Here is a 24,288-nt window from a genome sequence, read left to right as displayed (position 1 = left end):
CCTTAGTAGTTACTATATGCTTTGGAGAAGAGCTTAATGCACAAAGGTTTACTTTGCTGGGATATTATTTTTTATTACCATTTGCCAGTATTTTTTTTTTTTTTTGGTATTCATTATTTACTAGGATGAAATCTAAGTCGTGTCTGTGACCTATACCACAGCTCATGGCAACAATGGATCCTAAACCCACTGAGCAAGGCCAGGGATCAAACCCGTGTTCTTATGTCTTATTTAGGAGGTGCTCTCAGCTAATAGGAACAGGAAGCAGGAGAAGTGAGACTGGCCAGAGAGGAATGCTATCAAGGGCACCTTGCTGAGCAGGTCCCTGAGGTGGGCAGATGGGCCAATGCCACTCTGGTCCATCAGAGAATGCATGACATCTGGGGATTTTGAGCAGCCTTGTCTAGCCCAGCACCGTGCAAATCTCATCACTTCCCATGAGTGGCACCACAGGAAGAAGTTTGGAAAGCATTGCTATGAAGAATGGTGGCTCAGCAGGTTAAGGATCTGGTGTTGTCACTGCAGCAGCTCATGTGGATGCTGTGGTGCAGGTTCAGTCCCTGGTCTAGGAACTTCCACATGCTGCAGGAGCGGCCAAAAAACAAAAACAAACAAACAAAAAATGCCTGAGAGAAGTGTGGAGCCCTAACCAGGAGAGAGGGGACATTTGAGTTAAATGGGTGGGGCAGGGAGGTCAGAAGGTGGAGGCGGATGGTCTCTGACTACTTGGAAAATTGAGAGAGAGGAATTCGGGTAAAAACAGTGTCATTGGGTGGAAAACACAGGGAGGCAAATGTGTCCTTATTATCAGAGCAAACAGACTGCTTGTGAAGGGCAATGCCTTGGCTCATTTGATTCTATAACAATCTTGGAGATTGATTGTTTTTTTCTTTGGCTACACATGTAGCACATGGAAGTTCCCTTGAGAAGAATGAAGATTCTTGTTTGACTCTTATTTCTGTCTTTGAGCAAGATGGGTTTAGTTATTATTTATTAACTATTATTAAAGTGTCGGGGAGGGTGGAAGTTTCTGTGTCTCGACACCTTCCTCCGTGATCCTAAGAAATGACCTTTTTTTTTTTGTCTTCTTAGGGCCGTACCCATGGCATATGGAGGGTCCCAGGCTAGGGGTCTAATTGGAGCTGTAGCTGCTGGCCTACGCCAGAGCTGCGACCTACACCACAGCTCACAGCAACGCCAGATCCCTAACCCACTGAGCGAGGCCAGGGATCGAACCTGCAACCTCATGGTTCCTAGTCAGATTTGCTAACCGCTGACCCACGATGGGAACTGCCTTTTTTTTTTTTTTCTATTTAGCTTTAAGAAAAATTCTAATATAGCAGGTTCTAGGGGCATTTATGAGGATTTTTAACTTAAATTATTGTATCTTCTGGCTGGGAAGACAAAGAAGTTGTTTTTCCATGTTTATACATAGTCTTTCAATGTCAACTCCAATATGGATAAGTTGTGGGTCAGTAATTCTGTCAAATGCAATGATTGGGGGCGGGGAGAGGAAAAAAAGCAAGTAGAATAAAATGCCAATTGCAGAACCAAGAAAATAAGTTAAAAGCGAACAGGTATTGGATTTGCCCTGTGGCTCAGAGGCTTAAGGATTCAGCATTGTCACAGCAATGGCTTGGGTTGAAGCTGTGGTGCAAGTTTGATCCCTGGCCCAGGGAACTTGCACCTGCCTCAAGCTCAGCCAGAAAAAAAAAAAAAAAAATGTGGACAGGTGTTACTGTTACTGAATCAGGTTCCTACTGATTATTCCTTGCTGGGCCAATAAATCGAGAGATGAGGTTTGGAAGGCCAGACAAGGGTCCCAAAGAACCACCTTCCCTGAGTTAGAATTCAGGCTTCTTTTATGCTAAAAGGGGAGGTGGTCAGGCTGGTGTTACCTACTTGGGATGTGTTCTTGCATCTTTCCATGTAGGTGAGGTCACAATGTTTCTGTAAACCTCCAACAAGACAAATGTTATTCTTTGTTTTGCAACTTTCTAGCTCTATATGAATGAAAAGTGTTATACCTTTCAAGGTCAAGGCTGGAAGGCAGAGCCTTGATAATGGGCTTTCCTGTATATTTCAGGCTCTAGGCAACATTCTTTTACAAGGTGCAGAGCCAGCTGGACTAAGCACAGGCGCAGAGCACAAGGGTTAGAGCTAACAGGATGGATCCAAAGTGGAGTCAGCTCTCTTCTTCTGTTACATGGCTACTGGATGGTTTCAGATTACCTGAGGCACACTCTTAAAAGATTTTTTTTTTTTTTCCCCAAGCCCAGTCCTAGACAATGCACATATTTGCTCTTCCCAGTTCTACACTTGAATTGCCAGGCTGCTGGAGAAGCATGTCACAGCAGGGCTGTTTGGTGCATGACAAGTCAAGGTTCTGTACAGAGGGCTGGAGTTCTGGAAAGGTGAGAATGCATTCCTTCTCATTGTCACTGCCAACCCAGCACAGCCTCTATGAGCCCCCTGACATCCCAGGTCTGAGGTGGCCAGAGGGTGCCAGCTCTTTCCGTGTCCTCCTAAAAAGCCAACTGGAACCCTGCTTCACTTCCCACCTAAAGGGTGACAAAATTGTCCATAGCAATAGTGTTCTGCATAGCAGAATTAAAAACCATCTACACATGGGTTAGTAGTGAAATGAATTGATAGACTGTGATATACCTGTACAGTGGAGCATTATATTACACAGCAGGGACAAAGAAGGAACTGGATCGCTATATCTCCCATGAAAACAAGCAACTACTGGAGTTCCTGTTGTGGCTCAGTGGTAATGAACTCAGCTAGTATCCATGAGGACTTGGGTTTGATTCCTGGTCTTGCTCAGTGGGTTAAGGATCTGGTGTTGCTGTGGCTGTGGTGTAGGCTGGCGGATGTAGCTTCAATTCGACCCCTACCCTGGGAACTTCCATATGCTGCAGGTGCAGCCCAAGAAAAGAAAAGAAAACAAGCAACTCTTAGTATTATTTTTGGTGACACCCACAGCATGTAGAAGTTCCTGGGCTAAGAATCGAATCTGTGGAGTTCCCGTCATGGCGCAGTGGTTAACGAATCCGACTAGGAACCATGAGGTTGCGGGTTCGGTCCCTGCCCTTGCTCAGTGGGTTAACGATCCAGCGTTGCCGTGAGCTGTGGTGTAGGTTGCAGACGCGGCTCGGATCCTGTGTTGCTGTGGCTCTGGTGTAGGCCGGTGGCTACAGCTCCGATTCAACCCCTAGCCTGGGAACCTCCATATGCTGCGGGAGCAGCCCAAGAAATAGCAACAACAACAACAACAAAAAGACAAAAGACAAAAAAAAAAAAAGAAAGAATCGAATCTGTGCCACAACCGTGATCTGAACCATAGCAGTGACAATGCCAGATCCTTAATCTGCCACACCACAAGGGAACTCCAAGCAAGTATTATTTATACAATAAGAGAATAATTGTGGAATAATAGTATACTAGTCCACACTGTTTTGATTACTGTAGCTTTGTCATATAGCTTGAAATCAGACAGCATGATATCTCCAGTTTTGGTCTTCTTTCTCAAGATTGTTTTGGCTATTTGGAGGTCATTTGTGTTTCCATACAAACTTTAGAATGATTTCTTCTGGTTCTGTGAAAAATGCCATTGGTAATTTGATAGGGATTGTGTTGAATCTGTAGATTGCCTTTGGTTGTATAGTCATTTTAACAATGTTAACTCTCCCAATCTATGACATGGCTTATCTTTCCATTTGTTTGTGTCATTTTTCAATTTCTTTTATCAGTGTCTTAGTTTTCTGAGTACAGGTCTTCTACCTCCTTAATTAGATTTATTCCGAGTATTTTATTCTTATGGATGAAATTGTTAATGCGTTTGTTTCCTTAATTTCTCTTTCCGACTGTTCATTGTTAGTGTATAGAAATGCAACAGATGTCTGTGTATTAATTTTTGTATGTGTGTCTTTTTAGGGCTATACCCTCGGCACATGGAGGTTCCCAGGCTCAGGGTCAAATTAGAGCTGTAGCTGCTGGCCTTCACCATAGCTGCAGCAATGCTGGATCCGAGCCGTGTCTTCAACCTACACCACAGCTCGAGGCAACACCGAATCCTTAACCCACTGAGTGGGATCAAACCCGTATCTTCAGGGATGCTGCTGATTAATACACAGATGTCTGTGTATTAATTTTTGTATGTGTGTCTTTTTAGGGCTATACCCTCGGCACATGGAGGTTCCCAGGCTCAGGGTCAAATTAGAGCTGTAGCTGCTGGCCTTCACCATAGCTGCAGCAATGCTGGATCCGAGCCGTGTCTTCAACCTACACCACAGCTCGAGGCAACACCGAATCCTTAACCCACTGAGTGGGATCAAACCCGTATCTTCAGGGATGCTGGTCGGCTTTGTTACCACTGAGCCACAAGGGGAACTCCTGTGTATTAATTTTATATCCCCCAACTTTACTGAATTCATTGATAAGCTCTAGTAGTTTTTATGTGGCATCTTTAAGATTTTCTATGTCAGAGTTCTTGTTGTGGCTCAGTGGAAATGAATCCGATTAGTATCTTTGAGGGTGCAGATTTGATCCCTGGCCTCGCTCAGTGGGTTAAGGATCTGGCATTGCTGTGAGCTGTGGTGTAGGTCAGTGACTACAGCAGATGAGGCTCAGATCTGGCATTGCTGTGACTGTGGTTTAGGCCAGTGACTGCAGCTCCGATTCCATCCCTTGCCTGGGAACTTCCATATGCTGCAGGTGCAGCCCTAAAAAGCCAAACAAGAAGAAGGAGAAGGGGAAGGGAGAGGGGAAGGGGGAGGGAGAGGGGAGGAGGAGGGGAAGGGGGAGGGGAAGGAGAAGGAGGAGGAGAAGAAGAAGAAGGAGAAAGAGAAGGAGAAGGAGAAGGAGAAGGAGAAGGAGAAGAAGGAGAAAGAGAAGGAGAAGGAGAAGGAGAAGGAGAAGAAGGGCTTGAACCTATAGAGCCTAAAAAGGTTTTTATATGGAGGAAACCACACATTAGAGCTGGAAAATCTTCCTGCTTCCTTTACTGGGTTTTGTTTTGTTTTGTTTTGTTTGTCTCTCTCTCTAAACTTCTGGAAACTGCATTCTGCAGGACCGAGAGGAAAAGTCAATCTCTGCTTCACTCCTTTGCCATTCCTAGATGGGAGAGTTTGTTTTTAAGCCACAGGGAAAGCACTGCAGGAACCACTGGAGAACTTTCCCTCCGCACTTTGCACCCAGAAACCTTTTGTGAGTGAGGCACTGCAATGCCCTTGGGAATTTGCAGGAGTTCCTGCCATCTGGGTTTATCTGCCCCCGGCAAGATGCAGGCCTCCCCCTTTTGGGAGAATGACAGGACAGGACGGAGGCAAGTTTCACTTTGCATGTAGAGACTCAAGGGAAAGCAGGTGGCCTGAGCTAGAGGGAAAATCATGAACATGAAATTTGTGTCACTGAAAACACGTTCAAGGCCCTGCTCTGTGCCAGCTTTGTGCTGAGCTCCAAAGTGCAGGTTCAATCCCTGGCCCTGTGCAGTGAATTAAAGGACCCGGCTTTACTGCAGCTGTGGTCAAAATTGAGGCTCTGATTTAATCCCTGGCCCTGGAACTTCCATATGCTGTATGTGCAGCTGTAAAGACAGACAAACAAAATCCACCTCTAATCCCACCCCGCAGATAACCACCACTACTATTTTGGTATATTTGGTATATAACTTTTTACATGTTTGTGATCACTTTATATATAAAACCGTATTTTCCTTTTCTCATTAATACTAAGTCCTGAACATTTCTTTACTTTCTATTTGTTTTATTAATAAGATTTAAAATGTGCAATGGTTTTAGGTGTACAGAGTTCTGTGCAGGAGCTCCTGTATGTCTTCCCCCCAGCTGTCCGTAATGTTAGCATTTTACTTTCTAACTCTCATCTCTCTGTCAGAATGTACTTGCCTCCCTCCTAATTCCACTCTAATTTCCGAGGTGACCAATAACTTGGAGTTCCCATTGTGGCTCAGCGGGTTAAGAACCTGATTAATATCTATGAGGATGCGGGTTCAATCCCTGGCTTTGCTAGGTGGGTTTAGGATCCCATGTTGCTGTGGCTGTGGCATAGGCCAGCAGCTACAGCTCTAGTTAGACCCCTAGCCTGGAAATTTCCATAAGCTGCAAGTGCAACCTCAAAAAGACAACAAAATAAAGTGACTGATAACTACATTGGGAAACTGACACACAACACTGTGAGTCAACGTACATTCCAGCCTGAAACACCACTGCACTCACACAGGGGTCTCCTGGAGCCATGGGGCATTTACCTGGGGGATGCAGGGATTCTGGGCAGAAGCAGTGCTGGGTGGGGGGCAGGGGGGATGTTGCTCCTGAGCAGAAGGGACCCTGAGGACCCTACAGCGTGGCCTGGTGCAAGTACCTGTGAGCACTGCTCCAGAAGAATCCTTGCTCATGAAGATACTGATACCTGCTGAGTCTCCTTGTATTTCAGAAAAGTAATAAACAGAGTTTCTGGGTGATCTTGACCAGCTTAAACCTCGAGTCTGATCCAACATTTGCTGCCCTTGCTCAAAGCCAATGGGAAATGATTTATGATCTGTTTTCAAGTCCTGGGGTGGGTCACTTGGTCCTCACAGATCATCCAAGGAAAACATCAAGGGCTGCAGAAATCATCACTCAGGATGGAACCCCCTCCACACACACGCCCCAGTCCTGGACTCTCTTTCTGTACCTTTTCACCATCCAGCGTGATTGCTTCCTTTAAAAAATGCTCTAGGAGTTCCGGCTGTGGCGCAAGGGGATTGGTGGTGTCTTGGGAATGATGGGACTCAGGTTTGATCCCTTCCTGGCACAGTGGGTTAAGGATCCGGCTGCGTCTTAGGTCTTGACTGGAGCTGGACTCCGATCCCTGGCCGGGGAGCTCCATGTGCCACAGGGCAGCCAAAGGAAGAAAGGAAGGAACGAAAGAAAAGAAACCACTCTAAATACTTAATTTGTTCTCTCTTAGGGCCATTTTCATGTTGTGCCCTGTGTGTGTGTATTTCTTACGATATTGTACATTTTTTGACAGTAAGACTGTATCTTCTTCATTGTTACATATTGCAGAGTGCTCTGAACAGTAGCTTGTTATTACTTGCTAAATAAAAATTGTTTTCACTTAAACTTATCATCTGGGCACTCCTTTACTTGGCGAAGTCATGAAGTCTCATGACTTCAACTAACACATTTCAGTGCATACATTTTATTTTATTGTATTTTTTTGTCTTTTTGCCTTTTCTAGGGCCGCTCCCGTGGCATGTGGAGGTCCCCAGGCTAGGGGTCCAATCAGAGCCACAGCAACTTGGGATCTGAGCCACATCTGTGACCTGCACCACAGCTCACGGCAACACCAGATCCTTAACCCACTGAGCAAGGCCAGGGACCAAACCCACAACCTCATGGTTCCTAGTCAGATTCATTAACCATTGAGCCAGGACGGGAATTCCTAGTGCGTACATTTTAATATACAGATTCTGGGATCTCCAACTGCTTCCTAACTGGTTCTACATTGATAAGCTAACTTCATTGCAAATTACGAAAGGCTAATACATGGAATAATCCCTTTCCAGGCTCTTCCTGTGATGGGCTGAGCTGTGTCCCCTTCACTTGCAGTTGTCAAAGCCCTAACCCCCAGCTTCTTAGAAGGGAACTGTATCTGGACATGGGGTCCTTGGAGAGGTGAGGAAGGTAGGAGAAGTCCCTTGGGGGCCCTCATCTGCTGGTCAGGGTGTCCCTGTAAGGAGGGCAGAGTAGGACCCAGACACAGAGGAAGATGGTCATCTGCAAGCCAAGGGGTGAGACCCTGGAAGAACCAATCCAGGTGGCCCCTTGGTTTTGGGCCTCTTGCTCCAGAGCTGTGAGGGACTACATTTCTTACTTAAGCCATCGGGTGTGTGGCCCTGTTACGGCTGCCCGAATAAAGGAATACAATTCCTCCACCTGAACCCGGCTTTCCTAGTGCACCTGGGCAGTCCTGCCACCTGCCAGCCTTTCTCAGCACCCTCTGCTCCCTTCATCTTCAGGAAATGCATGCCGAGCATCCTTCTTCCCCTTCACTGGCCCTGCAACTGCCCTAGTCCACCTCCACGTCCATTCTGACTTAATAGCCTTTACACATTTCTCTTCATGCCAGGTCTCGGTCTCCGGTTGTGCAGATGTTCTCCAAGGGCAACTCACACTGAACGAGTGACGTCGGACACATTTTTGTCCAGGTTGTGGCCTCTGCTGGGAGTGCCTTTCCCCTCCTCTGTGGCCTGGTCGTTTGTGGGTCTGGATGTGTAAGTACATGCAAACCTCTCATCTGACCTTGACTTCTGATTTTGTGTCTGTCCTTGACTTCCCCAGTTTCAACCTCCTAATCTATCTTCCTGCTCTTTCTCTATGCCAGATAGAGCTTAAAATGTTAATTTAACTTTGAGTATCCCCTGTAACCTTTGGGGTGCTTCTTTCTCTTATCTACTGCAGACACAGGCTCAGGCGGCAAATGCTGACGCTGATGATTCTCCTAGGGTCGTGGAAGAGGCCTTGGTTTAGTTTCAGGCTTTTATTAGCTTTGAGAATTTGGGAGAGTTCTATAACTTTTTTTTGGGTCTCAACTCTAAAGTGAAGAGAAGAGGTCCCTGGTGGCTTAGTGGGTTAAGGATTCGGCATTGTCATTGCTGTGCCTCGGGTTGGATCCCTGGCCCAGGAATTTTTATGGACCACGGGCGCAGCCAGAAACAAACAAAAAAAGAACAACTCCTTCCTCCCCAAACCCCAGCAACAACAACAAAAAATAAAGTGAAGATAATATTTAATTTAAGCTGAGTATTATGAAGAAAATAGATTAAATATATTAAAAATTTATAAAGCACCCAGAAAGCAACATTTGGTGTTATTTTTTCTTGTTGAAATTTCCCTTATTGCCTTTTATTGCTGGCCCTGGCTTCCCAAACGCATGGTAACTTCTTTGCGAGCTCAGATCATGCATGTATCGTGTATTTGTTCTGATTCTTACAGCACCTAGTTGTTTCTTAGTCAGTACTGAAAAAATTTAAAAAGCTAAGTCCCCAAATCATAGAAGTTGCAAAGCCTTATAAGTAGGGTGATTATTTCATCCACTTTGCATGAGATGGTTCTGTGCTTTCCCTTTTTTCCCCAACATGATTATTATAGTACCACCCCCTCTCAAAAGTGTGCTTATTTGGACAATAAATGACATAGTTCTCTTCCCCATGAGTGACTTGGCTTAAACAGAATCGTGGTAGTTTATGTCACGAGGATAAAAGGGCCAGGGGAGATTTCCTCCGAAGGAAGAAAAGCCTGAAGATAAAGACAGTTGAAGCCAAAAGTAAAAGTTTTGTTTGGGAGAATATTTCAGCTAATGGAGATTATAAGGCCTGTGGGTAAATGTGTTTTCCTTAAATGTTTGAATGTCAGATAAGCTAAACCAGCTGCACTTCACTGCGGTATTGCCAAGTTTAGTCTTTGAGTTAGCTCTTGGCAGATACACTTGGAGGCTGTACAGCTCAAAAGCTATTAATTGACTTGCCAAAATATGTGTTGTTAAAAGTTAAAGACATTGTCTATATTCTAATTTTAAATAGTTTTTTCGTTTTTAATTACTCAGGTAATACGTATGCACATTTATGTTATGTCTAATTAAAGTGATTATCAAGGAGTTCCTGTCATGGCTTAGGGGAAACAAATCTGACTAGGATCCATGAGGACACAGATTCGATCCCTGCCCTTGCTCAGTGGGTTAAGGATCTGGAGTTGCCGTGAGCTGTGATGTAGGTTGCAGACGCGGCTTGGATCTGGCATTGCTGTGGTTGTGGCATAGGCTGGCAGTTACAGCTCTGATCCCACCCCTGGCCTGGGAACCTCCATATACTGGGGTGTAGCCTTAAAAAGACAATAAATAAATAAATAGATTATTAAAATACAGAGTAAAAAACAAAGTTCCCCCTCCATTACCTCCCACCTACCTAATCTCACTAACAAATAGTCCAACTTAAGACAACTTGTCAAAAACGCCAAAATGTCAAAAAAAAATTTTTTTCAGGGCTGCCCCTGTGGTATATGGAAGTTCCCAGGCTAGGGGTCGAATCGCAGCTACAGTTGCTGGCCTATACCACAGCCACAGCAACACCAGGTCCAAGCTGCGTCTGCAGCCCACACCACAGCTCATGGCAATGCCGGATCCTTAACCCACTGAGCAAGGCCAAGAATCAAACCTGTGTCCTCATGGTTGCTAGTCAGTTTCGTTACTGCTGAGGCACAAGGGGAGCTCCAAATATGCATATTCTTTGACTCGGCAATTTCGGTTCAAAGAAATAGTTACACCATTATACAAAGATGTATATACACATGAATATTCATTGCAATGTAGTCTGTACTGGTGAAAATCTAGAAGTTATTTAATGTATCATTAATGGAAAATTGGTTAAATATATTATGATGTATTCATGCAATCAGTAATGTGGAGTCATTAAAGCTAAGGATGTAGTGTTACATTTATTAATAGGATCAGAGGTCCACAATATGTAGCTAAATGAGCAAAAGCAGACTCAAAAGAGGTTATACAGTGGGAACACAGTTATAAATATTTATGTGTGAATAAATAAAAATTATAAGTGTGCACATGTAAATGCACATTATACATATTTAAATAATCTTTAAGCATTTATGTATAGCCATTAAAAATACATGGATGCATGGAGTTCCTGCTATGGCGCTACGGGGTCAGCAGCGTCTGCAGCACAGGGACGCAGGTTTGATCCCCAGCTTGGCACAGTGGGTTATGGATCTGGCCTTGATGCAGCTGCAGCATAAATCACAACTGTGGCTCAGATCTGATCCTTGGCCTGGAAACTCCATATGCTGCAGGGCGGCCAAACAAACAAAACAAAAAAACCCCAAACAGGGAGTTCCCGTCGCGGCGCAGTGGTTAACGAATCCGACTAGGAACCATAAGGTTGCGGGTTCGGTCCCTGGCCTTGCTCAGTGGGTTAAGGATCCGGCGTTGCCGTGAGCTGTGGTGTAGGTCACAGACGCGGCTCGTATCCCGCGTTGTTGTGGCTCTGGCGTAGGCTGGCAGCTACTGCTCCGATTCGACCCCTAGCCTGGGAACCTCCCATATGCCGTGGGAGCCGTCCAAGAAATGACAGAAAGGCAAAAAAAACAAAAAACAAAAAACCCCCCCAAAAACCCAAAAAAACCCCCCAAAACCCCAAACACTTGAAGGCAGAGGTGGCCAAGATGTTAGAGTAAGAAGACCCTGAGCTCACCGGCTCGCACGAACACACCAAAATGACAACTGCTTACAGAACAGCTGTCTATGAAATGACTGAAGACTACCAGTAAAGATTTTGCAAGCTGCAGAATTACTGGCAAGTCCTCTTCAGAAGCATCAGGGACATGAAGGGTAAAGCATGGCTCAGGAACTGTCCCATATAAAGGAGACTAATTGTCCAGGAGGATGCAGTTTTGATCCCTAGCCTTGCTCAGTGATTGAGGATCTGTCACTGCCATGAGCTGTAGTGTAGGTCGCAGCTGCGGCTGGGATCCAGCATTGCTCTGGCTGTAGCATAGGCCAGCAGCTGCAGCTCCAGTTTGACTCTTTGCCTAGAGCTTCCGTATGCTGCAGGTGCATCCATTAAAGAAAGAAAAAAAAAATAACTAAAGGAGACTAAGGAAGCATGACAACTAACTGGAATGTGAGATCCTAGGCAAGAAAGGCAGACAGCAGTGGGACAGTGTCCTTGGGGTCAGCTGATGAAGGTCCAGAGGTAATTTTGGGCACAATTTTGTGCTTATTTAATAAGCCAAAACTATTTCAAAGTGAAAAGTTTAAAATAGAAATATTGGAGTTCCCATCGTGGTGCAGTGGTTAACGAATCCGACTAGGAACCATAAGGTTGCGGGTTCGATCCCTGCCCTTGCTCAGTGGGTTGAGGATCTGGCGTTGCCGTCAGCTGTGGTGTAGGTTGCAGACGCGGCTCGGATCCTGCGTTGCTGTGGCTCTGGTGTAGGCCGGCGACTATAGTTCCGATTCAACCCCTAGCCTGGGATCCTCCATATGCCGCGGGAGCGGCCCAAGAAATGGCAAAAAGACCAAAAATAAATAAGTAAATAAAAAATAAATTAAAAAAAAAGAAAAAGAAAAATTATGCTTTAAAAAAATAGAAATATTAATTAAAATACATGTCAAGGTACGGACTGGCACTCTTGTGCTGACAGAAGGCAAGACCAAAGAGCTGCATGTCTGTGCAGAGGGGCTCTGTAAGCAGGGTGGGAACCAGACAATCCGGGGTGCAGTGTCACCCTGGGGCCCAGGGTCTCAACAGCGGCACAATCAGGTTTTCCTGCAAAGCCGTGGGTTTCTCTTCATTCTCCTCTCCCCCCAATCAGGAACCGGTTTCCTTCTTTTTGGCAGTAACATTTGTCATTTTATTAAGTTATTCTCATTTGTATAAGTTGACTGTCAAGCCCAAATTCATCCATTGCTGTGGAAGCTAATGTACAGAAAGTATAAAAACAATGTACACAAAGCGCATTTTTCAATAAAGCACAGGAATAGTTAAAAAAAAAAAAGATGAAGAAATCTGAATCATTTGGATTGTACACACTCCTCCCTGCCTGTGTGTCCTATTGTCCCTCGTCCCGTCTGTCATCTGGCACTGCCAGCTCTTCCTTCACAGGAGCTCTTGCAGTGGGTTTGGAGTCAGGTGGCTCTCATCCTGACTCTGCACTGTGACTGTGATAGTTCTCTGTGCCTGGGTCTCTGTGGCTGGGCTTGGGGACTGGGTAGGAGATGGGCTCCAGCCTCTCAAGCGTGGATTAATGTGCACCTGCTTGTTTGAGTTCAATCTTCCAGTTAGAGTAAGGAGGCTGTTAGCCTTTTTTTTTTTTTCTTTTTCTTTTTGAGGCAGTGCTTGTGGCATATGGAAGTTCCCAGGCTAGCAGGCAAATCAGAGCCACAGCTGAGGCCTACACTGCAGCCACAGCAATAGCAAGGCTAGTTACGAGCTGCATCTGTGACTGATGCTATAGCTTGCAGCATCGCCTCGTCCTTAACCCACTAAGTGAGGCCAGGGTCCAAACCCACATCCTCATGGATACTAGTTGGGTCCTTAACCTGTTAAGCCACAGTGGGAACTCTGGGGCTGTTGGTTTCTGGATGAATTTTCAATAAAGGAGCATGTTTCTCAAAGACAGACATTACTTTTCCTGGGTAAACCTTGTTTAAACCTGTGTTGCTCTTGTCCCTCCTAGCATGTTCTTGGTCCCGCCTGGAGGAACCACAGTCCCCATCTTCATTCTGAGGTGCAAAGTTGGACATCTGCCAGCTTCAACCCAGGAGAAGAAGCAGTGACAGAGTGACCTTAAATGACTGCTCTCGGCCTCAACTTGTACAAGGTACTCATCTGTATTAAATATCTCAATTAATAGGGTTTCCTTCTTGTCACAAGGGAATAGGGAAGGTTACCAGTTATCTTTACCATCCTACTATTAATGTTGGTGAGGGTAGCATTTTGGAGAAATAAGTAGTTTCAAACATGTGCTGGTTTAGGGGTTTTTTGCATAAAGATCTTTGTTGCAAGAGAGAGAAGTGAAATCTGTCTACCTCAGTGTGTAGCCATTGTTTCAGTACCCTGTCTTGATGAGACCCCATTTGCTTCTGAGTTTCATACCCTTGCCTTTTTTTTTTTTTTTTTGGTTTTTGGTTTTTGGTTTTTGGCCACCCCGTGACATATGGAGCTCCCAGGCCAGCGATCAGATCCAAGCCATAGTCACAACATAAGCCACAGCTGCAGCAATGCTGCATCCTCAACCGGCTGTGCTGTTCCAGGGATCAGACCTGTGACCCAGTGCTCCCAAAACGCTGCCAATCCTGTTGTGCTACAGTGGAAACTCCTACCCTCACCTTTTAAAAATTGCTGCCGGAGCTGACACTCAGGTTGGCCCTGAGCTCAAAACATCCTCTGGTAGGGTGATAAAGAATGGGAGAAACAGCACTATGTCTCAAACCTAATGATGTGAAGTGATCAGGAATCAAGTGGAGAAAGCTTGCCAGGCAGAGCTGACTTCCTGCACGTGGTTGCTCTCCAGGGAAGTTTACCTAAAAGACCTTTGTGGATTATTGGATACAGGAGTGTCGAAGTCGAGACTGAGTTGAAAGTTCCCACTGTGGTGTAATGGGATCGGCAGTGGCATCTTTGCAGCACCAGGACTCAGGTTCGATCCCCAGCCCTGCACAGTGTGTTAAAGGATCCAGCACTGCCACAGCGATAGTACAGTTGCAACTGGGGCTCAGACCTGATCCTTGGCCCTTGAATCCCTTATGCTGCAGGGTGGCCAAAGAAAAAGGGGGAGGGGGAGAAAAAGAATGAGTTAAGACTGAAACCTGATGTGATTCTGGTCCTATTTTCCTTTGCCTTCTCCATGGCAACCTCAAGACAGATACTGCAGAACACACTCCCAGTTACTGGCTGAAATAAACCTTCCATCACTAAGACAGGACTTTCTGCCTCCACCCTTAGGGGTCACGAGATCCTTGCTTCCAAATTTGAACTGATTGCATTTCCAAATTTGAGATACCAAGTATGAAACATTGTCTCACTTGGGCTTTTTATGATGATAATATAAATTTTTTAAAGAAAAAACCCCTTTAGGAGTTCCCGTCGTGGCGCAGTGGTTAACGAATCTGACTAGGAACCATGAGGTTGCGGGTTCGGTTCCTGCCCTTGCTCAGTGCGTTAACGATCCGGCGTTGCCCTGAGCTGTGGTGTGGGTTGCAGACGCAGCTCAGATCCCACGTTGCTGTGGCTCTGGTGTAGGCCAGAGGCTACAGCTCCGATTCGACCCCTAGCCTGGGAACCTCCATATGCCATGGGAGCGGCCCTAGAAATGGCAAAAAGACAAAAAAAAAAAAAGAAAAAAACCCTTTAAGTATGAATATCTGTGAAATAATTTAGTTACTATTTAGTTTTTTAGCAGAATTACATTTCAATATATATGAAATTAGAATATACATATATGTTTCTTTTTCATCCTGGTTATTTAACTCTTGAATTCTTAACTATTCCATTTAAGTACACCCTTGAATCATTAACAGATATTTTTGGTTTTTCAATGTTTTCCATTGATTCAAGGTTTCACCGATTTCAAGGTGGCTGTTGAATTTTAAGTAGTACATGAAAAAGAGATATGAAAATTGTTGCTTTGTTATCCATGTATTGTTAAGAGATAATATATAGGAGTTCCCACTGTGGCTCAGTGGTTAACGAATCCAACTGAGAACCATGAGGTTGTGGGTTTGATTCCTGGCCTTGCTCAGTGGGTTAAGGATCTGGCATTTCTGTGAGCTATGGTGTAGGTTGCAGATGCAGCTTGGATCCCCAGTTGCTGTGGCTTTGGCGTGGGCTGGTAGCAACAGCTCCAATTAGACCCCTAGCCTGGGAACCTCCATATGCTGCGGGTGTGGCCCTAGAAGAGGCAAAAAAAGACCAAAAAAAAAAGGGAGAGATAAATATAGAAAATGTCTTAGAAATGAAGGTATTTTTATCTCTTAAAGACACAGCTACTAAAACATGTTTTTCTCCCTTAATATTTTGGAAATCCATTAGGGTTTATGTTCTAAATACCCTTGAGCCACTTGGAAGAGTGCTTTTAAATAATATTGTTTATCTCCCACAAACACTCCAAAGGCCTGGTATTTCTGTCTCTAAGCCAATACATTCTGAAAATAGCTCAGTCATAAAAGTCCATTATTTCTAATTCAAATACAGTAATTACTGGTGCAGAGAGTAATAATGGACTTCTAAAATTAAAAGTTTTTTAATTTAAATTGATTTTACATTTCTAAATTAGTTAAGAACTGTTTTCAATTAATATGGGAAGCATTTATCCTGAGTAGCATTAAAAAATCAAAAGGTTTACTGCTAATCTAATGTATGATTAGACTAGAGTTCTTAAACTTGAGTAATGTAAAGAAGCTCTTAAGAGGAAGAAAATTTTTGAGGACACCCAGAGTTGACACAGACCATTGATGACATAGTTCTTGTTATGAAAGTTTTTATATACGTATAGGTATCCACAAAACTTAAATACATTTACATGTTAAACACAAAATTCTAAACCTGATACAGTTCCATTGGACAATATTAACTTAATTTGCTTGATGATCAGGAGTTCCTCTTGTGGCACAGCAGAAACGAATCCAACTAGGAACCATGAGGTTGCGGGTTTGATCCCTGCCCTTGCTCAGTGGGTTGACGATCCGGCGTTGCTGTGAGCTGTGCTGTAGGTCGCAGACGTGGCTCGGATCCCACGTTGCTGTGGCTCTGGCGGAGGCCAGCGGCTACAGCTCCGATTCGATCCCTAGCCTGGGAACCTCCATATGCCGTGGGTGTGGCTCTAAAAAGACAAAAGGCAAAAATAAATAAATAAATAAATAATTTGCTTGGTGCTATTTTGCTGAAATTAAAGAGCATATTTTGAGATTAATGATAGAAAGGTGTAGTCACTTTTTTACTTGATTTTTTTTTTGTTTTGAGCACAGTAGATCACCATCTGAATCATTTTCATGATCATTGTTGACTAATTAATTAATTAATTAATACAGCTGCACCTGTGGAAGTTCTCAGGCTAAGGGTGGAGTCAGAGCTGCTGCTGCAGGCCTGCGTCACAGCTACAGCAATACCGGATCCTTAACCCACTAAGCGAGGCCAGGGATCCAACCTGCATCCTCATGGACACTATGTTGGGTTCTTAACCTGCTGAGCCATAATGGGAACTCCTATTTAATTATTTTTTTAAAATGCATTTGTTTTTAGTCACTGCAATTGATTGGAGGGCCAATCAAATTATTCATTCACTGCAAAATTCAGGAGAGAAAGATCTACAAGTACCACCAACTGCAAATCCTTCATTGTAGATTTACTTTTCTATATACTGTGTGTGCACTGCTCCAAGTTGGTCCAAGTTGCCCAAATCAGAGCATCACTTCCACTTGCAACACCAGTGGAGGGGGTAGGCCTGTTCTTTGGAGTCCCCAAATGTCTTTTGAATTATAAATCCTGTGAAAACCCAAGCATCTAACCACAAATCCTTATCCCAACTGCTGTGTAAGTTGCCTTTGCTCAGTGAATCCTCTTCATGTTTAAGTCCACCTCTATCATGCTGTCACCAGGACTTGACTTCCTGCACTGGTTTGTTTTCAAATATCAAACTAAACTTTGACTTCCTAATAAATACCTTAAGAAACTAAAAGCTTAATCAGGAGAATGGCTTGCAGTTGTAAATTATGACTGCAAGACAGAAGTTCATTTTGTCTCTGTAACTGCTGGAAAAAATCCAAATTAAGAACAATGATAATGTGGGGTGATGGCTGACATATTGACTTTAGAACCTGTTAATAATCTAGGAGCAGCTGGGCATGTTTACCAATACCGTCATCCCTCTGTATCCGTGGAGGGCTGGTTCCAGGACCCCCAGTGGATATCCAAATCCGCAGATGCTCGAGGCTCTTATGTAAAATAGTGTAGTACTTGCACATAATCTATGCACATCCTCCTTTGTATTTTAAATCACTTCTCAGTTATTTATAAAACCCAACCCAATGTAAATGCTATGTAAGTAGTTGCCAACATGTGAGAAATTCAAGTTTTGTGTTTTGGAACTTTCTGGAATACCCCCCCCCCCAGTGTTTTCCATCCTTGGTTGGTTGAACCCAAGGATGTAGAGCCATGGATATGGAGGGCTGACTATACATGGCAAGGCAACCTGTGTCATTTTGGATGATCACACGACACCAGTGGGATAGGCGTCACATGCAATGGCTGGATTGAAGCCATATTTGGAAATAACATGGTCTTCCAGATGACATAGTATATGCTTAAAAAAAATCCTTTAAAATTAACCATAAAAAATGGAAGGAAAAGGTGGAAAGAAAAAAATGGAAATTACGGTTGAATGAAAGGACCCCAGAGATTCAGTTGGTTTGAGAAAGCCTGGATTAGATCATGTCAATGAAATTGCCATGAAAACTGTAACATGCTCCGCAGACGCTCATCCCATTATCATGAGGAAACAAATATAATTGGAAAAGTCTGCAGTTAATATAACATGAGGAAGACTGGATGCACTCTGCATAGCAGACAGAAAATTCCCACAGTGAATGTCATTAAACAGTTTCCAGGAAAACAGCTGCTCCTCTCACTCCCCTGAGTGAGGAGTGAAACAACCAACTTCTTCATAAACGTACCCTGGAGCAGCCTGGCCAGAGTGCTTGTGGGGTCGGGGGATGGTGCAGAGGAGCATTTGACTTGGGGCCCCCCAGGGATAGAGGGGCTGGAAGGGGGGCAGTAGGTGAGAAGCCCACTTGTGGTCCTGAGGACCCACCACACTGCTTCTGGGGCACCAACCCTGAAATATTTAACCTCATAAGAAAAACCAAGTTCCCCCTAGGTGGTGAAGTTTTTACCACCCCGGCCCTTAATCGACAGATTCCGTTCTGTGGTTCAAAGAGTAAAATGCAGATGAGGTGTTTACTCCTTCCCTCTCTATACTTAGGACCCTGAGCATTGCTCCCAAAGTGTTCAGATTAGTCAAAGTGAAGGCAGATTTATTTATTTAGGCTGCACCTGTGGCATATGAAAGTTCCTGGGCCAGGGATTGAACCTGAGCCTCAGTTGCTACCCATACCACCACTGCTGCAGCAACACCAGATCCTTAACCAGCTGTGCTGGGCTGGAGATCGAACCTGAGCCTCCAACAGCAACTGGAGCCACTGTAGCGACAATGCCGGATTCTTAACTCACTCTACCACAGCAGGAACTCCAAGGCAGATCTATTTTTATTTTTAAGTTTCCATTTTGTGAAGTGTAAAAATCATCTTCTAGCTGAGAATGAGTTGGATGTGCTTATCAGTCGGCTTGTCAAGTTGGAATTAAATCTTGGCATCATAACAGGATCATATTTACACCTACTTCAGTTTCCAAAAATCAGCCAACTTAGAGAAAATATTTTGATCAGGAATTTCAAAGGGAAAGCCAAAGTCTGGAGTGAAAACATCTCCTGCGAAGGATTACATCATAAAGCCTGTGAAAGCCCATCTGGAGTCAGGGATGCGTACAGAAGAGTTCAGTTCAGTTCAGCAGATGCTCTGCTATGTGTTGGGAGCCAATCGGCTGGTCTCCAGGAGATCATGGCCTAATAATCAGTCTCATATTAAACATTCAAATATTCAGAGGAGTTTAGGTCCAAAGAACAACGAATGTTGCCAAGATCTAGTCGAACTCATTTAAAATAAGATATTCACTTTAGAAGTTCCTGTTTAACAAATTTTATGGACAGAACATTGAAAATGCCATCAGTTCTAGAGCATAAAATAAAATTGTGTCTGAAGGGAGTTTCTTGATTATTTAGATTTGTTTTCTTTTTTTGGCTACACTCACAGCATATGGAAGTTCCCAGGCCAGGAACTGAGTCCAAGCCATAGCCGCAACCTACACCATAGCTAGGGCAATGCCAGGTCCTTGACCCATAGTGCCACAGTGGGAACTCCTTTAGATTCTCTTCTTATGATCTCTTCTTTCAGCTATGTAGATTCCTTTGAATACCCAAAGATGGTTCTAAGTAGATGGGTCTAACACAGTGATTCCAGGCAGCTTAACTTTAAGTAGGGAAAGAAAAATAAGGGACTTGCTACTGAATTGTTAGGCACCAATCTGAGTTGTGCGCTCACCTAAAACTGGTATCCTTTTTCTTTTCTTTTTCTTTCTTTCTCTCTTTCTTTCTTTTTCTTCTTTTTTTTTGCCTTTTTAGGGCTGTACCCGAGGTGTATGGATGTTCCCAGGCTAGGGGTCGAGTTGGAGCTGTAGCCGCTAGCCTACACCACAGCCATAGCAATGCCAGATCCTTAACCCACCAAGCGAGGCCAGGGATCAAACCTGTGTCCTCATGGATACTAGTCGGGTTCGTTAACCGCTAAGCCATGATGGGAACTACTAAAATTGGTATTTCTTATATATCTTTGGATGCTCTGAGCTGGCATGAATAATTAGTATTATAATAAAATAAATTCTGCCCTCCAAATTTATCTGACAGAGAGCAATAAAATGCCTAAAGTTATGGTACATAGGTAATTATCCATAACTGGTAAGTGGAGCTCAAAAATACCAGTATTGAGGAGTTTCCTGGTGGTTCAGTGAGTTAAGGATCCAGCATCATCACTGCTTTGACTTGTGCTGCTGCTGTGGTGTGGGTTTGATCCCTGGCCCGGGAATTTCTGCATGCTGTGGGCATGGCCAAAAAAACAGAACAAAATGAAAAATCCAGTACTGAAAATACTTCCACATGGCTAAACTGAGGTCAGCTTTTTTTTTTTCTTTCTGTTCTTTATTAATCTCCTCTTCAAACAGCATCAAGAGTGAACAGCTTTACTGGATACAATGTTCATTGTGAATTCATTTCGTGTCCCCTTCACCCTCACCTCACTTACCAGACAGAGCTGCTCGAAGCAGAGGTATTGGGTGAGATCCCATATAGTTCCTACCCCACTTCTCCTTTGGCCCTGGGCCCAGATTTAGGATTCTGTGCTCTGGTCTGCATGATGCTACCCCAGGTGAGAGGATCAGACTAGTAATCTACACCCCACTCCCCACAGGTGTAACCAGGTGCTGAGAAGCTCAGGGTGGACCAGCTACATGGAGGTCCCCTACCAGCTCATTAAAAGTAGGGGTATAGTACCCTGGCAAGTGCAGGGGAGAATTGAGGCAAAGCTGGTGAGTCCTAGTTAAAAGGACTCTGGATGTAGGCACCTGAGCGGCACAGTGACAAGGGAGGCAGCTAGGCAGGAGGAGGAGCTGTGTTGCCAGGGTGAGCGCCTGGTTCAGGACCCTGGACAGAAGGCAAGGGACCTCAGGTATGCGTGGCTGTCTGCATGACACCCCCACCCCAAGCCTTCAGCAGTTCCTGTTCTGAGACCTCAGTTTCTCCTGCCAGGGCAGCTCTGTCTTAGAAGTGAAAACTACCCCCTAGATTTCCCAGTGGGGTACATGTGAGGATGACTGATTGTGCTCTCCTGTTTCTTGGGCTGTCCTCTGCTGTGATTATTCTTTTACTTTCTAAACGTCCACTGTACATATACATACTGCTGGTAGAAGAACACTACAAGGAAGGTTCGTGTTCCCACCTGAGCCTCAGAACAGCATCAGGCCCTTTGAAGCCCCTCTCGGCCCCAGCAGTGCATCCCCCTCCCTCCCCGAGTTAGCTGCTGTCTTGAATCTGGTATTCATATCTCTCTTGCTTTTTGTTAATTTCCACCTGCAGTATGAATCCCTGAACAAGATACTGTTTCACTTTTAAAAAAAGCTTTCATATGATTGCTAATATGTATTTGTCAGGGTCCAACAAGAGACAGATGGTGGCTCAAAATAGTCTAATTCCAAGATGGTTTTTTGCAGAGACTATTGCAAAGGCGTGGGAGTGGGGAACCATAAGAGCAATAGTGCACCCATAGGGCTTCACTGAAGTCAGCATGTCACAGTGTGGAGGCCTGAAAGGTGGATGGCAGGGAGTCTTTCCGTGGTGGATACCTTGAAGGGAGCAGTGCCAGACTGAGGGTCACAGGCAGCCTGGCCCGGTGGTAGCCAGGGGAACAGGTACTTTGTTTCTCATCTCCTTCCCACTCCTGTCCGGCTCTTAATTGCCCTTAGAAGTCCTGTAAGCAGAGAGCAGGGAAGAGGGTGAGTGTGCAGGGTGAGGGGGGCGGGGGTGGGAGATGCAGGGAATAAATGTATTCTCCAGGGGCTTTTTCAGGTAACATTATGTTTCTGAGATTCATTAGCACTGATGTGTTTCATTATAGTCCGTTCAGTTTTGCTGTTGTTGTTATATTCCACTGTGTGAATTGACTACAATTTTTTAATAGTTTTTTTTTGTTTTTTTTGGTTGTACTAGCAGCATGAAGAAGTTCCCAGGCCAGGGATCAAACTGGAGCCACAGCACTGACAACACTGAATCCTTAACTACTAGGTCACCAGGGAGCTCCTGAATTGAGTACAATTTTTTTTTTTTTTTTGGCTTCTTAGGGCTGCACTCAGGGCATATGGAAGTTCCCAGGCTAGGAGTCGAATGGGAGCTACAGCTGCCAGCCTACACCATAGCCACAGCCACACCAGATCCGAGCTGCGTCTGCGACTTACACCACAGCTCACAGCAATGCTGGATCCTTAACCCACTGAGCAAGGCCAGGAATCAAACCTGCACCCTCATGGATACTAGTTGGACTTGTTTCCACTGAGCCACAACGGGAGCTCATACGGTTTATTTACCGTTTTCCTGACGATGGGTGATTTCCAGTGTTTTAGTGTCTTGATGTTGCTATGAACATTCTTGTCAATGTTTTTTGATGTCTATGTACAAAAATCTAGAGAATATACTAACAGCAGACAGAGGGTCAGCTTTACCAGATGATGCCAATTTGTTTCCAAAGTAGTTTCATCAATTAATACAGTATATGAGCTTCTTGTCAACACAATACTTTCAGACTTTAAAGTCTTTGTTCATCTGGTGGGCATACGATATTTATCTCATTGTCATTTTAATATGCATTTCCCCATTACTAATGTGGTTAAACACATTTTTATACTCTTTTTTTTTTTTTTGCTTTTTAGGGCCTCACTCATGGCATATGGAGATTCCCAGGTCAAATTGGAGCTACAGCTGCCAGCCTACACCACAGCCAAAGCAATGCCAGATCTGAGCCGCATCTTCGACCTATACCACAGCTCCTGGCAATGCCGGATTCTTAACTCAGTGAGCGAGGTCAGGGATCGAACCCGAGTCCTCGTGGGTACCAGTCGGATTCGTTAACTACTGAGCCATGATGGGAACTCCCATTTTCATACTCTTACTGGTCATTTGTGTTTCCTCTGTTGTGAAACATCCTGTTCAGAGTTTTTTTTCTCTCTTTTAGCTTTCTTTTATTGATTATATTCAGATACTAACTGTATATTATTTCTGACAGCTTTTTTTTTTTCCTGTACCCAAGGCATGAGAAAGTTCCCCAGACAGGGATCGAACCCTCACCACAGCAGTGACAACACTGGATCCTTAACCTGCTGAGCCACCAAGGAACTCCTCTGACAACTTTCTTTTCCCAACTTGCAGATTGTTTAAAAAATGTATATCTGTATGCTTTTAAAAGTTAAATCCTTGATTTTAGTGTAATTAATATTATCAGTCTTCCCTGTAGCTTTTGCTTTTTTGTTTGGGTGTGGCTGTCTTGTGTGGAAGTTCCTGGGCTAGGGATCAAATCTGCGCCACAGCAGCAACCTAGGTGCTACAGTGACAAAGCCACATTCTTAACATGCTGTGCCACAAGGGAACTCCTAGTTTGTGGTTTTTAAAAAGAAACTGTGTTAGAATATACATAACACAGGGAGTTCCTGCTGTGGTGCAGTGGGTTAAGGATCCAGTGCTGCTGCAGCTGTGGCATAGGTTGTAGTGGCAGCTCGGATCCAGTCCCTGGCCCAGGAACTTCCATATGCCATGGGTACAGCTGAAAACAGAAAAAGATATATACATAACACAAAATTTACTATTTTGAAGTGGACAGTTCAGTGACATTCACATTGGTGTGTAACCATCACCACTATCAATCCCCTTAAATGCTTCCGCTTTTTCTTAATGTCTTGTTTAAGAAATCCTTTGCTACATCAAGACCATCTATATATTTGTCCTAAATTCTTCATTTTGCTATTCACATTTAGGTCATTAAATCATCTGGAATTGAACTTTGTGTGTAGGGGGAGGTAGGAAAAACAATCCCCTCCCAATAGCAATTGTCCCAGCCCCTATTAGAACTGTCCATCTTTTCTCCCTTGGTTTGTACTGTGGACCTGTCACTTGCCATGTGTCTTCATAGGTGTGGGCTCATTTCTGAGTGCTCTGTTCCAGTGGTTGATTTGTCTATTTCTGTACCAAGATTATGTTGTCTTAAATTTTATGGAGTTATGATAAGCCTTCCATCTGCCTGAAATGCTGCTCTCCTAACGATACACATGACTAAAGCCCTAATTTTCTTCTGGTGTCTGCTTCATGGTCACATTCTCAGCCAGCCTTCCCTGGCTGCTCTTTCTAAAATTTCAATGCCTCCTCCAAAAATTCAACATCCTCTTCCTCTGCTTTATTTTTCAGCTTAGCAGTTCTTATTTAACAGAGTAATGTTACACTTCTATTATTTATTTTCTCTCTTTCCCTCTAGAATATAAGCTTTATGAAGACAGGATTTTTT

The 24,288-nt window shown here is 44.2% G+C and overlaps 1 protein-coding gene across 4 annotated transcripts in view; it reads left to right on the top strand.

Moving 5' to 3' along the window:
* PRIM2 (DNA primase subunit 2) overlaps positions 1 to 24,288 on the top strand; it is a 373,431-nt gene that overhangs the window by 53,815 nt on the left and 295,328 nt on the right. For 3 of the 4 annotated variants that reach the window (XM_047794656.1, XM_047794657.1, XM_047794664.1), the window contains one exon: positions 8,137 to 8,281. In XM_047794656.1, the coding sequence (XP_047650612.1) occupies positions 8,278 to 8,281 (4 nt within the window). In that variant the 5' untranslated portion in view covers positions 8,137 to 8,277. Of the gene's footprint in view, positions 1 to 8,136; positions 8,282 to 13,259; positions 13,404 to 24,288 lie in introns of all 4 variants that reach the window. The other variant, XM_047794660.1, reaches the window with a different exon arrangement.

Source organism: Phacochoerus africanus, chromosome 9 (assembly GCF_016906955.1).
Source record: "Phacochoerus africanus isolate WHEZ1 chromosome 9, ROS_Pafr_v1, whole genome shotgun sequence".
Taxonomy (NCBI): Eukaryota; Metazoa; Chordata; class Mammalia; order Artiodactyla; family Suidae; genus Phacochoerus; species Phacochoerus africanus.
This window is presented reverse-complemented; position numbering and strand designations above follow the sequence as displayed.